General features: G+C 42.1%; 1 protein-coding gene across 5 annotated transcripts in view; it reads right to left on the reverse strand.

Annotated features, from left to right (window-relative positions):
- Positions 1-926: 926 nt before the first annotated feature.
- LOC129751049 (uncharacterized) overlaps positions 927-16450 on the reverse strand; it is a 62793-nt gene continuing 47269 nt past the window's right edge. For all 5 annotated transcript variants that reach the window (XM_055746314.1, XM_055746313.1, XM_055746311.1 and 2 more), the window contains exon 8: positions 927-10200. In XM_055746314.1, the coding sequence (XP_055602289.1) occupies positions 9700-10200 (501 nt within the window). In that variant the 3' untranslated portion in view covers positions 927-9699. The remainder of the gene's footprint in view (positions 10201-16450) is intronic.

The following is a 16450-nucleotide window of genomic DNA, read 5'->3' on the forward strand; positions in this document are numbered from 1 at the left end:
GTTTCTTGTGTGCTGTTTGTTATATTTGTATTCTTGCTAGCTCTAGATCTAGTTTCTAGAATCTGTGCTTAGAACATTAGCAAAGCATACGCACACACACACTTTGTATTTCTCTTTTTTCGTGATCTTTGTTAGGTTATATCAATTGTGCGATGTACAAATGTTGTAACTATCTGTAGTTTAATTCCTATGCTTTGATGATTTCCAAATATAAAAAAATCATTTTAAAAAAACAAATGTTTTAAATTAACATTAAATTTTTGTTTCTGAAACTTTAAAATTCGAACAATCGAGAAACATTTCACTAAAATTAAAGCTAAAACGAAGGTTAAACATATGTTTTGGAAGAACTCTTTGGTAAAAAAAAAACAAGGATAAAACTTATTTACAAATCATTTGGTTAAAAACTTAAACGTTTACAAAAATATCTACAGATGGAAAAAGTTTCAAAATCGAAACAACCGCCTGAGAAAAGTTTCCAAAGGTGAATACAAAATAATAAGTTTAAAAAAAGTTGAATAAAAGATAATTCTGGAAAAATATTTAAAATGCAGAACCGTAAGTAAAATTCAAAATTTGATCTCAGAGCCAGAATTTTATTAAAAAATTCTTTATCAGACAGAATTTAATTTTTAAACCAGGATCTGAACTCAAATACTAAAATTATGTCACAAAATCTGCGATGATTTTTCTTCCTTTGGCACTGTTAAGTGATGTAATGATGTATCCTGTGTTTTTTTGTTACTGATTGAATGATGCTACGAATAAGAGAGCGTGTTTTCTTATGGTTTAAATCTATTGTTTTCAGTTGTTTTCTCTTCTTTTTACTGTTGTTATTTAGTTTTGAGGCCGAAAATGTTTTTGATTGTTTTGTTCCTTCGGTTGATCAATGTATTTGTGTGTTTTTTTTCATTGTTTGTTTAATCGTCTATTGAGCTTCTATTTATTGTTGCTGCTTTTGTTTGTTTGTTTTTTTTCTTAGTTTGTTTCAGTGTTGCCAGATTTATTTTTTGGTTAATAAAATTTCTGCCTGCCAAACGTTGTTTTGTTATGTACAGATGATTTTGAGCTGATTGATGGAATTCCGAGTAATTTTTCCCAATAGTTTGTTAAGTGTATGTTTTTTCTTTCGTTTAGTATAAATTTACTTTGCAGTGATTTTGTTACAGCTATAAATGGTTTTTTTTATTCAATTCACTTCATGTAAGTTACTATTTTAATTACGATCCAATCTAGCTAGTTGTTTGTTTTCTGCTTTTCTTTATTCGATACCGTAAACTCTTTTGGTGTATCTTGTTGTTTTTAATTTTATTGTTCCTACTATCGTGCTACGCTATATACTTTGTTAGCTTTTGATGTAAATGTTTTCGATTACCCTACACTTTGGGTCAACCAGCTCAAACAATAACAGAAACAAAGGAAGGGGCAACGTGTAAAAAAAATAAAGAAAATATTGACTGACTGTAGGATTACCAAACACATAACATAAAGCAGAGCGATCTAATTATTAAAATTTTAAAATTAATTAAGGCATTATTGTTTTGAAATTTCCGCATAAATCGAATACTATTTCATTAGAAGAACTTTTACGCTTTTAGTTTGAAAAGACCAAAAAAGGTCAAAGGAGGTCTCTTGTTTTTTTTTTTTTAATATTGTCGAGCTTCTAGCCTACTACTTCATTGTGAACGACTATATTCTGGTATGGGAAAGGCATTGACGCTTGCTTTGATCTAAATTTTCTTACCCATGCTGTGATCTAAATAACAAGCCAAACAGTCGATTTACAAGATGGAAGATTTTATCAATTGAGAATTTAAAAACAACATGGCGACCAGAGCACGACCGCGAGAAATTAACGCAACTTCTAAGGCTAGTCGGATCATGTAGTAGGTTTTTTTTTACGGCAATTTGAGGACCGACGTCTCAATTGAGATCAGAACCTTCAAACTATAACGTCACATTTATACATGCCTGCCTTTTTTGTAAACTAAAAAATCAGTTCTGGGCAAAACCTTGCCATCATCACACAAATATCTATGCAATATCTAATGACTTAAACTCCCTTATACCTCCCTTCTTAAAAATCCACTTGATTATCGTATATTGGACTTGATATTTTACTGTCAGCTAGTTACCAAGATTATAAAAAATAAGGTTGTCTGACTTTTGCAGTAAGAAGGTGGGAAGAGCGCTGTGAAGTGCGGTGATGCTCATAAAAATTGTTCACAACTCGCAGTGTTCCAAAGATTGCAGAGTTCTATACCGGAAGAAGTAATCAAGGGGAGGTTCTCGAAGCAGAACGAGCCTCTTGAGTCAGTGTAGGATGTCGTCACCGTCGCGAAATATCCGAATCATAGCGTTCACAGTCCCGAACGTGTGCTGTGACAAGTGCGAGTCCAGGATAAGCTGCTCTTGATCGCCACACGACGGGCAGGAAAAAAGCAGTGGTCCCAAAAATCCTAGAGTTGCTAGCCAAAGGGAGAAAAGAAGATCGGACTACGGTCGGAGTAGACTGTCCCCATTGAATGTCGAGTAGAGTGCGTCCGATCCCACGGATTAAAGCTACAAAGACAAGGCAACATCTTCTGCGTAGCGGATGGCGTGGGTACGCCGCGTTTGTGCGGCACTTCGGGGATAATCTGAGTAGCACGTTTCCCAATGTTCGAAGCTGATTGCTGAGAAAGGGTTATTCCGCAGTCGGGGAATACTCACGGGTAGAATGGCTCTCGACGCCGGGTGAGCCATTTTAGTCGGTGTAGGATGACGTCTTCGTCGGGAGTCATCTAAGTAGTTGCGTTAAGTCCCTCTCGTATGCTGTGACAGGCGTGTGTCTAGGATAGGCTGCGGTGGCGAACCTCGAATCCTGGAGATAAGAAGCCAGACCTCGAGTCGTTAAAAGAGAGGTCAGGCCTCGAATCTTCAGGAGCAGAGGTTTGTGTGGTCAACCCCGAGTTTCAACGATAAGAGGTCGGATCTCGAGTAGAGTAGAGTAGAGTAGAAATCAGGCCTTTAATCAACAAGAGGTAGGGTATACGTGTTTACCTCGATTCATTACGAAAAGAGGTCAGATCTCGAGTCGTTAGAGAAGAGATCGGGCCTTGAGTCGTGCAGAGAAGAAGTACGAGTGTACGTCAACCTCGAGTCGATGCAAGGAGGGGTCAGATCTTGAGTCGCCAAGAGGAGAGGTTTCTTAGGGAAAATCGAAAGGAGGGTCCAGACATGAAGTCGTAATGAGGAGAGGTATTGCTGAAAGTGATATCGTTAAAGAGTATTTCTTCGGAGCGCACTAGCGCGAATATACCTCCCACTGTCAAAGAATAGTGCAAACCCGTTCGAGGTGGAATTCACGGTTTGGGTAGAGGGTACAACCCAAGTAGCACTGATAGTTTAATTAGACTCCCCAAGCCCCTTATAAAACCAAAACTTTATCTAGTAGCCTGCTATAAAACTATAAATGTTAATTGGGAATGTAACTTGTATCATTCATGATACAAAGTCGTCCAATTTCACCCATGGTCCCAGAGTACCAAACTGGGAGGCAGACTTCGGATTCTTTTGAGAGCAATCACCCACGGAAATAAAAATCTGCTCCCACTTTTGAACACGTTCGTCGCCTTGGGACATATATTCGGGTGACAGGTGTATTTCCTGGCCCCATCAGATCAAAAACTGCTCTCGATTCGGCACACGGCGGGCAAAACCCCTAGGGTTGCCGGACAAAAAGGGAGGAGGAAGACCGGACCACTGTCGGAGTAGAATGCCGGAGGGCATTCAAGTAGTGTGTGTCCGGTAAAGTATACAAAGATAAGACTCTACCTTCTGCGTATGCCGAGCTGTTGGGTACGTCGCGAACGTTGTGTAGGATACCTCTTCCGCCGCGGAGTATCTGAGTAAACGCGCTCCCTACGAGGGAATCTGCGGGGATAAGACTTGACCTTCTTCGCAGTCGAAATCGTAGGGGGAAGAGTATTTACGCCGCGAAATACTCTCGGGTAGGGTGACTTCACGTCGTCGGCGGGTGAGTCACCTGAGTCGGTGTAGCATGAATTCTTCGCCGGGAATGATCCGAGTAGTTTTTCGTAAAGCCCCGGACGTGTGCTGTGACAGGCGCGTGTCCAGGATAAGCTGCTCTCGATTCGGCACACGGACGGGCAAAGAGAAGAGGGCCTCGAGCCAAGCCAAGCGGAGCCAAGATCTCGAGTCGTTAGAGGAGAGGTCATTGGTCTCTTGCAGTGGACTCGAACAGAGGCGGAGCGCACGATATTCGTGGGAACCAAGCTAGTCTCAAGTTGCGAGTAAAGGCCGGACCTCGAGTCGTTAGAGGAGAGGTCCTTAGTCTTGAATACAAGAGGCAGGGTATACATGCTGGAGTTTTGACTCGAACTGGAGTTTGCCGATAGCGCTTAAGCGCGGACTTGGTCTCCCATCTCGGGTACAAGCTTCGATGCAGATCCGGATGGGAATTATGACCAGAGGCCCCATGGGGACTTTATGAAGTAGGAGTACTTAGTATCATGAATCGTCCAATTGCACCCATGGACCCAGAGTAGCATACCGGGGGGACTCGGTCGCTCGCCGTACCTTGGAATGCAATCCGTAAATAGGATTTACCACCTGGTCAAATAGATAAAAAACGGGTGACGCTCTCTTACTCAAGTTAGCCGCTCTCTTACTCAAGTTAGCCGCTCAGTTTTTCCATACATTTCAAATCTTGGAGTACTCTCTTTTTACTTTCACGCTCCGTGAATTTGTTCGGGCCCGGTTAGTAAAACTACCAAAATGAGCGTGATGACAAACGTGTTAAGTAGCAAGAAGGATTGAGACGGAGTGACCATCTGCCTCAAAGATGTAATGCTCCTAGGGAGTTCTGCTCTCACTTACTCTGCTCTAAAAAGAGATATGAGCGCTCTACGAGAGTACCTGCCTAGGAGAAAGCTTGTGTAGCAAACGTTATGAGCTGGGCACAGCGTTGCCAGATTGCAAACCGCTCAAGTCCGTAGGTTTGATGAAAATCGAAAAATGAACTAATTTTGGTAAAATGAAACTTGATGACCTTTTTTTTGGTCGTCAGGTAGAATTTTTGTTTATCCGCAGAATCTCGTTAATTTTTTCGATAATCCGTAGAAAATCCGTAGGAAATGTCGAAAGTCCGTAGATTTTGAGCATCGATCCGTAGCTCCGTAGAAATGCCTAAAATTCGTAGATCTACAGAGAAATCCGTAGATCTGAGAACGCTGGCTGGGCATCTGGCTGACCTGTTTTCCTTTTTTTCCATTCACGCCGGTGGCGTCATTTGAAAATGACGAATAGCGAGAGATTTCCTCCAGATATAACTTGTCCTTGCTGATTAATTGGTTGAGTAGAGTGGCCCAAATAAGCAGATTGTTTTGTGAAGTTTACATGCAAAATTTAAGTTCGATTGCACAATAAAAATGAATTGTGCAACGAGCCTCAATTTGAGATTTGAGAAATTTGAGATATTTTGTTCAGGTAACTATTTATTTAACAATTACTTCTTTCAACACCGGCCGATTTCTGTGTAATACATATTATCTGAGAGCCTTCATTATTACAAACGTTTTACCCAACCATTGAATGGTTATATAAATTGTAATGTTGAACTTATTAAGGTTAACAAATATTTAGCCTAAAATTTGTTCTGCTCATATCGCCGCAAAGCCACCCCATCAGCCAGTCAGCAGTGAGCTAATAGAAGCAAGCAAATTTCTACCTCGAACAGTGATGTCAACCTTCCAGATTTTTTCTGGATCTTCCAGACTTTTTGGAATTTTTTTTAGGTTTCCAGACTTACAAACTTTTGTCATTTCTTCCAGACATTTCCAGACTTTTGAGTTTCGACATGAATTTTCTGACAAAACAGTAAAAATTCAAAATTTTCGTTGCAAAATGGCAGGAAATAATTCGAATTAGTAATTGAAGAGTGAGGAATGCCACGAAGATGGTAGTAAAACAGGAAGTAAAGCATAACCACAATAGTTCCAGGCATTGATAGTGTATGGAATGTATGATTATGATGAAGTAATAAGTGCTATTCCCTACACTGCAATATTGCGATATGGCGATCAAAAAAAAAGGTCATCACCTTTAAACTTCGCCATCCAGACTTTTCCACACTTTTCCAGACATTTTTTCAAAAATTTTCCAGACATTTCTGAAAAAAAAAATTGACATCACTGACCTCGAACGCAAACCTGAGAGCCTTTCCCAGGAACGTCTCTTTGAGAGGAGGGATCAAAAAGCGACTGACGCTCTTAGCAACTCTGGCGGCAGGAGAAGTGAGAAAGAGTTATTTTAGGCTGTCAGGAATTTGGGAGTTCCTCCCGAGGGATTGCAATAGAGAGAGAATTCTTTGCATTTGGAATGGTAATGATCATAACTTCACAACTGCTTCACAAATTGCAACCAGGGTTGCCAATTTTTTTTTTCAAATGTCAGGGAACTGGTGAAATAAAAATCAGGCTACGTTAATGTAACGGAAATTCTGCTCAAAGTGATGGCCTTTTTATTTTTGGCTATCGCTCCACATTTTCACTCTGATATGTGTTGTGAGCATACTTGGTTGAATATTTGTACTGAATCAAAGCAATCGAAAGGTTCCCTTTGATTCCCTTTTTTAAATAAGAATTAAAGGGAATCTTTCGATTGCATTGATTCAGTCACATTCAGTCCAATAGGGAGCTTAAATTTTATTAAAAGTGATGATGATAGATCCTATGAAGTAAGAGGAATGTGAGAGATTTTTTCAAGTTCAATTGGAAAATATGAATAGAGGACGTGCCATAAAAGTATTTTTCTTCTGGCTGGTGCATCAGATTTGTTAAAAGTTAGTATTTATTTTAAATCCTAGCCTTCGAAAAAAAAAACCCTAGAAGATGCCACTTTTTTCATCAAATTTTGAAAAAAAGGATCATTAAGATATTATTGAAAAAAAACTTGTGTGTTTTACTCAAAACAGCAAGTAGGTAATAAGCTTATTCTTTTAAACCACAAGCATTACCATTTTAAGCATTGGTAAAAATTTATACAATTTGAATTCCGATTTGAAAACGAATTTTGAATCTAGGTTCCAGAAAAGAATTTCAATTGATTATTGATCAAAAAGCGAAATTAGTACCAGAACCCTAAACTAGAAATCTTTTATTCGAATTCTGGACTTTTGGCATTCAATATGAATTTGTTCATCAGTTATTAATTCGAATTTGGACTTCTGAATTTATATAAAAATTGCGAACAATGAAGCTTTTGAAGTTTCAATTCTGCATAAGAACTAAATACGAAAATTTCAAATCCTTATTTTAAAAATGGTTTGCAGTTTTATATATTCACTTTTCATTTTCCGAAATTATCAGTTTCGAATATGAAATATGCATCTTATTTAAGTTATTCCAAACTGAAATTCAAGAACAATAAAATGAATACAGAATCCGAAATCTGATCACAGAATCGAATTATAATGTTTATAAAAAAATTTGGAACCACAAAATCCCTAATGACTTTGACCTGAGCTGAAAAAAAAAAAATTCGCGAGTATCCGACCGAGCCATGGGAATCCGGGTTATTTTTTCCAATATCCGTCAATATTATTCACATTATCCGATATAATTTTTTATGAAAAACAATCGAAATATTGTTTTATTTATTATCGAAACACACCAGTCAATCATATACCAAACTGGAAAAAATTTCATGTAAATATCCAAAAAAAAAACACATTACCATAAAGTCACATTTTTTTTACAATTTGTATTGGCATTTCAGTCGGAAGGAAGCAAATACAAACTTTTCATTATGCTCGACTTTTCGGCCTGAAATTGAAAAATTGTTTTATTTTTAAAATGAGATTGCAAATTTTTAAATTTTTTAATTTAAAAAAAGTAGAAAAAATCGGGAAAATCTGGGCAATCTGACACGTTAATTCTAATATTATTGAAATTCGACATTCGGGACTTGATTCAAACAAATGAGAAAATTGAAAAAAAAAAACTTATAGAATTGTGGACCTGGGATAAGATTTAGAGGTTTTGGTTTCAGTTCCGAGTCGAGATTGTTACTTTCAAATCATTTTGGCCGTTCATCAAAATTTGATAAGGAATTTTAAATTTTGAGTTTTATAGAAGACCAAACTCATGGGAAGAGTTTAACCCCCAAACCCAAACCTGGTTTGAGAAAACTTCACGATCGCAAATTTTAAAGCAAGCTTAGGAATGCCGACTGGTCTTAAAGCCAAAGCTTTCTTTAACTGGAGGGATTCGTCGATGTTGCTAAATTTCGATATCAACTCTTAAGAGCTCTTATTCATTTGTGTCCCAGTTTCAAAGTCCTCGTAGCCAGCTAGTAAGTGCTAATGCTAGAAGAGCCAATGCATTATTTCCCCTGAGTATTTCAGGTGGTACGCCCATTTCTTTAGTTCTGGCACTGATCATCTTATAGACATAGCCCTAAGGAAAGCAACTAGCTAATTGCATCTTGACAAAATATTCTGAAATTTACTACCGGGTAAAAATCTAGAGAAAAACGCCTAAGGAGGAGCTCAGATAATGAGCGTTCTTCTTGCAAAATCCTGTCGCTAATAGCTCTTTAACTACTGAGACAACTGTTTCAAAATTACTTTTGCAAAACTCTGCCTTTCGTTTAATTTTGGTTTATCAAAATGATTATTTAATTTATTTTTTATTTTCAAGATATTGCATGGTTTTTCTTAAACCGATTAATTATTACTTTAACTTTCCTGGAATTTTCCATTTTTGTAAATAATCTTTTTCAAACTTTTTATCAATTCATAAGCTCAATATTTTAATCATTTTCATACTTTCCTTTATGTTGTATAACAATCTGAATAGAAATAAAATCAAACTCAAAGATTTCTTTCCCAGAGATGAAAAACAAATCACTTGGCAGTAACCTATCTTAAATCTTCTTTGCTAAATATTTGGTAACCCTGCAACTACAAAAAAAATATACATGAAGCACTAGAACAAAATGAAATTGAAATTGGAATCACACCTTAGGAGAGTTTTTTTTTCAGGACATATGTATCAATAAATTGTCATTCCGATAGGTTGGATTTCGATAAACTATAGATAGAGAGCGCGAGAATCACTATACCAAAAATTCTTTCAGAAGACAACAATTCGAGCTTATTTTTTCCCGATCATTTTTTGGTTGCGTTGATAGATTCTAGTGAAAACAATCTTTGGAGCATTGGGTGAGCTTTTCAGTTGCTGAGCTAATATATTATATCTTAACGCTATGTACATGGAAAGCAATCGATTCCTTAAACTTTTTTTTTTTTGGTATTCTGATCTTATGGGTTGACTTTACAAGTTTTTGCGTGCTCTTCTACCCGTTGTGTATGTATATAAATATCATTTTACAAAATTCACACACACTTGACACAGACGCACACATCGAGAGCAGTAACATGTTGAGCATTTCCCTTAGATTTAGCCCCCTAGAAGATGCTCCGTTAGGGACTGGAAACTTATCAAGTCGTTGTGTTGCGTATCGTTAGCAGGTTTTTCCACATTTCTCGGTGTGTGCGAGTTTTTTCTAGCCTGAATTTCTCTTTGAAACAGAAACAGATTACCTTTATATGGCTTCCTCTTCTTCGTGTTCAGTTTCACCGGATCCAACTCCAGGTTTCTCAATTCTTATCGTGACATTTATCTAGTCACCATGTCAGACGTTCATGGCGTAGAAGACGGCTCCCTGGCCAGCTCCCGGAACGGCTCCGGTGGCATTCTGGGCAGCACCCTGGGCGTTTCCTCCGGGCGCTACGGATGACTGAGATGAAGGAGGACCTCCACCGCCACCGGAAGAGGAAGAGGAACCAGACGAAGCCGTTGGGGGTCCATGGCCCTGGGAGGTCGGTGACAGCAGCTGACCGGCAGCATCGTTCGGTTGAACACTGGCCGCACCTTCCGGAGCTCCTCGTTCGGTGAATTTCACCCCGAGACCACCAGCTCCTCCCTTATCCGACGATGGGTACTGGGTGTAGGCAGGAGGTTTTCCGTGGGGGTTGGCAGATTGAGTAGTCGTGGCCGCATTGGCACTCGAGGTGGAACCTAACCGTGGCAGGGTTGAGTAATGCGGCGGAAGGGTTCCTCGACCGGCAACTACGTGCAGCTGCATTCCAGGAAGAGGATAGCCTACCGGCACCCGGATCGTTTGTTGCGTTACCTTTAAGGATAAGATATTAGTATTTTGATGTTTTCTAACGAAGAATTCGTATGAATGGAACAATCAATGATCTATGCTAGCAAACGAAAGCTAAAAAAAACTTGAACTAGAAACATGCGGGGTTAGTCCTGAAGGGCTCAGAGCAGAGGTCGGCAATCAGCTGCGGGTCTTAACATGTGAAGCTTCGCTATATGGTTTCAATTGTAAAAATAATGAAAATATTAAAATTGATTAAATATATTAAATATATTTTTGTGTCATCATTTTGACATCTTACTGCCATTTGTCAATGATGCAGCAGTCGGACAGGCTTTGAAAATCCTTTTTCCGGTACAGCTGTGTTTGAAGTTTACTAGAGTGTCTCATAATTGTATGGGAAATTTAAAACCTGTTAAATGCTATGCGCTGCAGACCAAAGGAGCGAGGGCCGGCAGAGACCACCATCCGTCCGAAGAAGGTCAATGCCTTTGCCAAACTGAGGGTGGTCTTGAGTTTGCCGGCAACATTAAACGTAAGAGAGGGTCTCCCGGGGAACTCAGACCCGGTGACCTTTAAAAACAAGCGAAGGATCCGCTTCCAAGCGAGCGGAAGGCCCTGCAGAGAACGCAGGTGAGCCGACGAGCTGAAATATCGGATGGCAAACGGTATCGCGCAAAAAGGGGAGGCCCAAAGGTGCGGAAACGAAAAAAGCCAAATCCCGACCCCAACGACGCAAACGTCGTATCAGGAAGAGGGGAGAGGCGATTGTCGTCAAAGCAGACAGCAGACGGAAGACGAACTGCGGGTGGCACTGATCGAGCAGTGCAAAATTCGCTTTGACCAGATGTCGGTTCGTTTGCGAAATGGCCACCCCAGATCTGGTATGCAGATTGGGCTGGTCAAACTTCCGGTTGCAGCAGCAAACGCCGCACTTAGGTGTGGGCGGCTAAAGGTGGGATGGTGGATCTGTTAGATATCCATCCCCCAGCAACCGGACATGTGCTCCAAGTGTTTGTTGAACGGTCACAAGTCGTTCAACTGCACTGGGCCGGACAGAAGCGGCATATGCTGGCGCTGCAGTGAAACCGGCCACAAGTGGGCTAACTGCAAGAAGCCTACTAAATGCCCTGTCTGCGCTGGAGACCACTATGCTGGCAGCCCATGGTGCCCCGCCTACAAACCCCGGGCGCCAAGAGCATAGAGGCCGTCCAACTTAACCTCAACCACTGCTAAACAGCACACCAGCTGTTGCGGTAGATGACAGTTGAGGAAAAGTTGGACATCGCGCTAGTTGCAGACAAATATCGTAGAGCCGCGAATGGCATTAATTGGGTGACCGATGATGCCAAACTGGCCGCGATATGGGTAACAGGTAGAATCCGCATACAAGAGGTGGTGGCGACTGAACACGAAGGCATGGTGATAGCCAAAGTTAACGGGATCTACTTCTGTAGCTGCTATGCTCCCCCAACGTGGTCCTTGGAGAGGTTCGGCACTATGGTTGACAAGACTGTAGTGGTGCTTACGGGGAGATGCCCCGTCGTTATAGCTGGCGACTTTAACACGTAGGCCGATGAATGGGGTAGCCGCTCACAAACCCTAGAAGTCAAATTCTTCTTGAATCCTTGGCAAGGCTGAATGTGGATCTGGCCAATGTAAGAAACACCAGTACCTACCAAGGTTGGAACGGAAGCGAGTCAATCATAGATGTCACCGTCGGCAGCCTGGTGTTGGTAGGCGATTGGATGGTGAGCGAGGCCTACACGAATAGTGATCACTCCGCGAGTCGCTATCGGCTAGGCTCAAGTACGCGGACAGGTAGACGGGAGTCTTGGACAGGGGAACGCCTCTGGAAGACAACACAGTTCGACCAGAACGTCTTTGTCGAAGTGTTGCACTGGGAGAGGAACCTGGACAACCTGTCCGCGGAAGAACTGACGAGGGTTCTAGCTCGCGCTTTCGATGCTGCGATGACAAGAAGGACCAAGCGTAAAAACACTAGGCCACCCGTCTACTGGTGGACGGAGGAAATTGAGGGTCTGCGTGCCGACTGCCATAGGGCAAGGTGCAGGATGCAGAACACAAGGACTCAAGAAGAGCGAACGGATTGTAGGCCACTCTTCAGAAGCGCGAGCTCGGCCCTCCGCAGGGCCATTAACGCAAGCAAGAAGGCACGTTTCAAGCAGAACTAAAAGTGGTGAAGCACCACCTGAAACGTGCCCGGAAAAACTGAGAGTCACAGCACGATGTTACCCGCTGGCCAACAGTCCCGTATGACCGGGACACCAGCGCCGAAGAGCGAATAATGGTGGAAGATCGCCTAGTTTCTCCAACCGAGGAAGGTCCCCCGGACCGGACGGCATTCCGAACGTCGCAGTGAAGGCCGCGATCAAGGAGTTCCCCGATTTGTTCCGGACATCGTTGCAACGATACGTGACGGAACGGGTGTTACCTGACACGTCGAAACAGCAGAAACTCGTCCTTCTGCCAAAACCGGGTAAGCGTCCAGAAGACCCATCGGCGTATCGGCCGATCTGTCCACTGGATGCAGCGGGTAAGGTCCTGGAGATGTAATTCAGAACCGACTTCAGAGATTCACTGAAAACGAGGGCGGACTCTCGGGAAAACAGTTTGGTTTCCGTAGAGGACGCAGTACTGTAGATGCTCGGTCATCGAGGTAGCGGACAGAGCCAGGTTAACCAAGAAGAGAGGGCTCCGCTTTTGCGCGGTGGTCACTCTGGATGTGAAGAACGCCTTCAACAGTGTCAGCTGGACAGCGATTGCGTCGTCGCTCATCCAAATGGCATATCTGTATATGCTTGTGGAAGGTAACTTCTACAATCGCTAACTGCAGTATATGACCGGCGAGGGTTTGCGAACACAAGAGGTTTAGGCGGGTGTTCCACAGGGGGTCAATACTCGGCCTGGTTCTGTGGAACATCACTTACGACAAACTCCTATGAACGAGCCTCCCATCGGGAGCTGAACTCGTAGGATTCCTCTTGGTGAGAGGCTCCTCAACAGTGGAGGTTGAGCTACTGGCCAGGCAGTGGAAAGCTGGAAGCACTCCAAGTGCCTGCATCTAGCCCACCATAAAACCGAGATGGTGCTAATCACCAACCTGATCTCACCCCAAACAGGTACCATTGCCGTTGGACCGTGCAATATCGTGTCCAAACGCGCAATCAAGTACCTAGGGGTGATGATTGACGACAGGCACAGCTTCACGAGCCATGTCGACTACGTGTGCAAGAGAGCCGAAATGGCCACGGCCGCACTCACACGGATGATGCCGAACTGCAATCCGACGTAGTTAAAGGAGGATCCTGGCAAGTGTAACCACATCAATCTTGCGGTACGGAGCAGCGGCCTGGAGGCAGGCCCTGGGAAGAAACTGTAACCTGCAGCGACTTAGCAGCGTTCAGCGGCTGATGTAGTGGCGGGCGTCATGCCCATCTCGGTTTTGCTAGAGGAGGATGTCTACTACTATGACAACAAAGACACGCCCAACGTACGAGATCTCGCCGATGAGGACATAATGTCCAACTGGCAGCAGCTGTGGGACAGCTGAACGAGAGGAAGATGGACACATCGTCTGATCCCGCACATCGGGAGCTGGATCGGAAAAGGCACGGTAAAGTGGACTTCTATATGACGCAATTCCTGACTGGTCATGGATGCTTCATGAAGTACCACTATCGGTTTGAACATGTGGCTTCGCCATATTGCCCAGATTGTGGGGACGTAGAGGAAACACCCGAGTATGTGGTGTTTGTCTGTCTGAGGTTTGCGGCGGTACGTACTTCCATATTTGCCGCCTGTGGGCCCGACACGACAGCAGGCAACGTTGTACAGAGGATGTGTGCGGATTCCAACACTTGGCATGCGGTCAGCGATGGGTTCACCCGGATCATGACTACCCTGCAGAGGAGCTGGAACCAACGGAAGTTCGCGAACGGTGTTGGATGACTCCATCGACGGGGGGCTGTCGAGTAGAGTGCGTCCGACCCCACGGTTTGAAGCTACAAAGATAAGGCAACATCTTCTGCGTAGTGGATGCCGTGGGTGCGCCGCGTTCGTGCGTAGGATGCTCCACCTTCGGGGAGTATCCGAGTAGGGCGGTTCTCAACGACAGAAGCTGCGGGGATAAGACTTTCCTTCTTCGCAGAGGAAATCGTTGGGAAAGGGTTATTCCACGTTCGGGGAATACCCACGGGTAGAGTGGCTCTCGACGCCGGGTGAGCCATTCGAATCGGAGTAGGATGACGTCTTCGTCGGGAATCATCCGAGTCGTTGCGTTAAGTTTCGATCTCTCGATCAGACACACGACGGGCAAGGTAGCAAACCTCGAACCCTGGAGATAAGATGTCGGGCTTCGAGTCGTTAGAAGAGAGGTCAGGCTTCAAACCTCCAGACGGAGAGTTTTGTGTGGTCAACCCCGAGTCTTTATGATAAGGGGTCGGGTTTCGAGTCATAAGAGGGATCAGACCCCTTATCAACAAGAGAAGGGGACCAAGTGGTCTCATCGAGTCATTACGAGGAGAGGTTAGATTTCAAGTCGTTAGAGGAAAAATCGGGCCTTGAATCGTGCAGTGGAGAGGTAAACCTCGAGTCAATGCGAGGAGACGTCGGATCTCAAGTCGTTGGAGGGGAGATCAGGCCTCAAGTCACGAAGAGGAGAGGTTTGTGTGGGAATCTCGAGTCATTGCGAGGAGACGTCGGTTATCAAGTCGTTAGAGGAGAGTTCAGGCGTCGAGTCGTAACGATGAGAGGTTTTGCTGAAAGTGATCTCGTTAATGAGTATTGCCTTAGAGCGCATCAAAAATAGGCAAAAACAGAGACATTGCAAAAAAAAAACAGTTGAAGAGAATGAGAATGTGTTCTTTTTAAACACGTCTCGACGCGTATATGTAGTCAGTTGATATGTTATTGTAGGAGCATTATCTATTATTGTGAAAACAATATGTGGCTCTTTTTTTTAAGTTGAAAAAGGATACTGGGCAAATATCGTTGTATGAAACTTGGTTTTCCGGTGTACACGGATGTGCAGTATACGGGCCAGGATCAAGGATGCCGAAAATAATTCTGTTTTTTGACGAAAAAAATTCTGACTTTCTGTGATTTTTCCTTAAAATTTGTGACGATTTTCTGTGATGCTTTTTCCATTAGTTTAATTCAAAGGTCATGTCAAAATGCGTCTTATTTACATTTTTCTTAAGAAAAATCAGTTCACATTACCATTTTTTTCATATTTCTCTAATTCAAAGATAAAAGTCCAAAATTTATATTGACATAAAAAAATTAATTTAAAAAAAATCGTTCAAAATTTAAAAATTCTGTGAAATCTGTGAATATTTCAAAAGTTCTGTGTTATGTGACACAGATTCTGTGATAAATTTGGCTTGAAATTCTGTGAAACTATAGATTTTTCTGTAATTTCAGCTACCTTGGCCAGGATTTGAGAAAGGGGTCGATCAGACAAGAAGAAGTTAACATGATACCAAAAAAATCTAAAGCGAAGATAAAAAGTTGATAATTGAAGTAGAATATCCTAGTTTTAAAGCCTTTTTTACAGCTTAAATCATTTCATTTATTACTATTCTTTTTGCTTCGAACCCATGTACTGTCCCGTGTACATCCATATATATCCGAAAAGCAAATTGCCAATAAGGCATTTCCTCACTTGTCAGACGAACAGCTGATTTCTCATGTTTACATTTTCTCGGCATATCGTGGTAGGGTAAACATAACAACAACATCACGCATGTTCAATGACCAGATAGTAACGAAATGAAATTGGCAATGCAATTTTAGTGGTTGTCAAGCACACCTTGGTTAAGAGCATATAAATTCTTTATTTATTATTATTATTATTAATTTATTTATTTAAAGGAGAATTTAACGTCTAAGGTCATTCTTCCCCTGCAAACTTAAATCTATTTAACATTTTATATTCGATCATAAACTTGGATTTTTTTCAAAAACTTAATTATCTTATCCTCATTTTGAGCATTGTTATTCAGTACAAAGTTTATGTTGTTCGAAAGTCCTAACTGTTCCCTAATTTCATCATGTTTTGAACAATTTGTGATGACGTGTTCGATGGAATTCTCGACATCACAGGTCTGGCATGTGTTGTCTGATTTGTCGAAGAGATGTTCTTTGGAGATCCTAGTATGACCTATGCGGCATCTGGTTAGCACCACTTGTTCTCGGCGGTTACTTCGATCTTTCCATACTTCGGTATCTTGTTTAACGTTCCTTAGACTGT

The sequence above is a fragment of the Uranotaenia lowii genome, chromosome 3, assembly GCF_029784155.1.
Source record: "Uranotaenia lowii strain MFRU-FL chromosome 3, ASM2978415v1, whole genome shotgun sequence".
Taxonomy (NCBI): Eukaryota; Metazoa; Arthropoda; class Insecta; order Diptera; family Culicidae; genus Uranotaenia; species Uranotaenia lowii.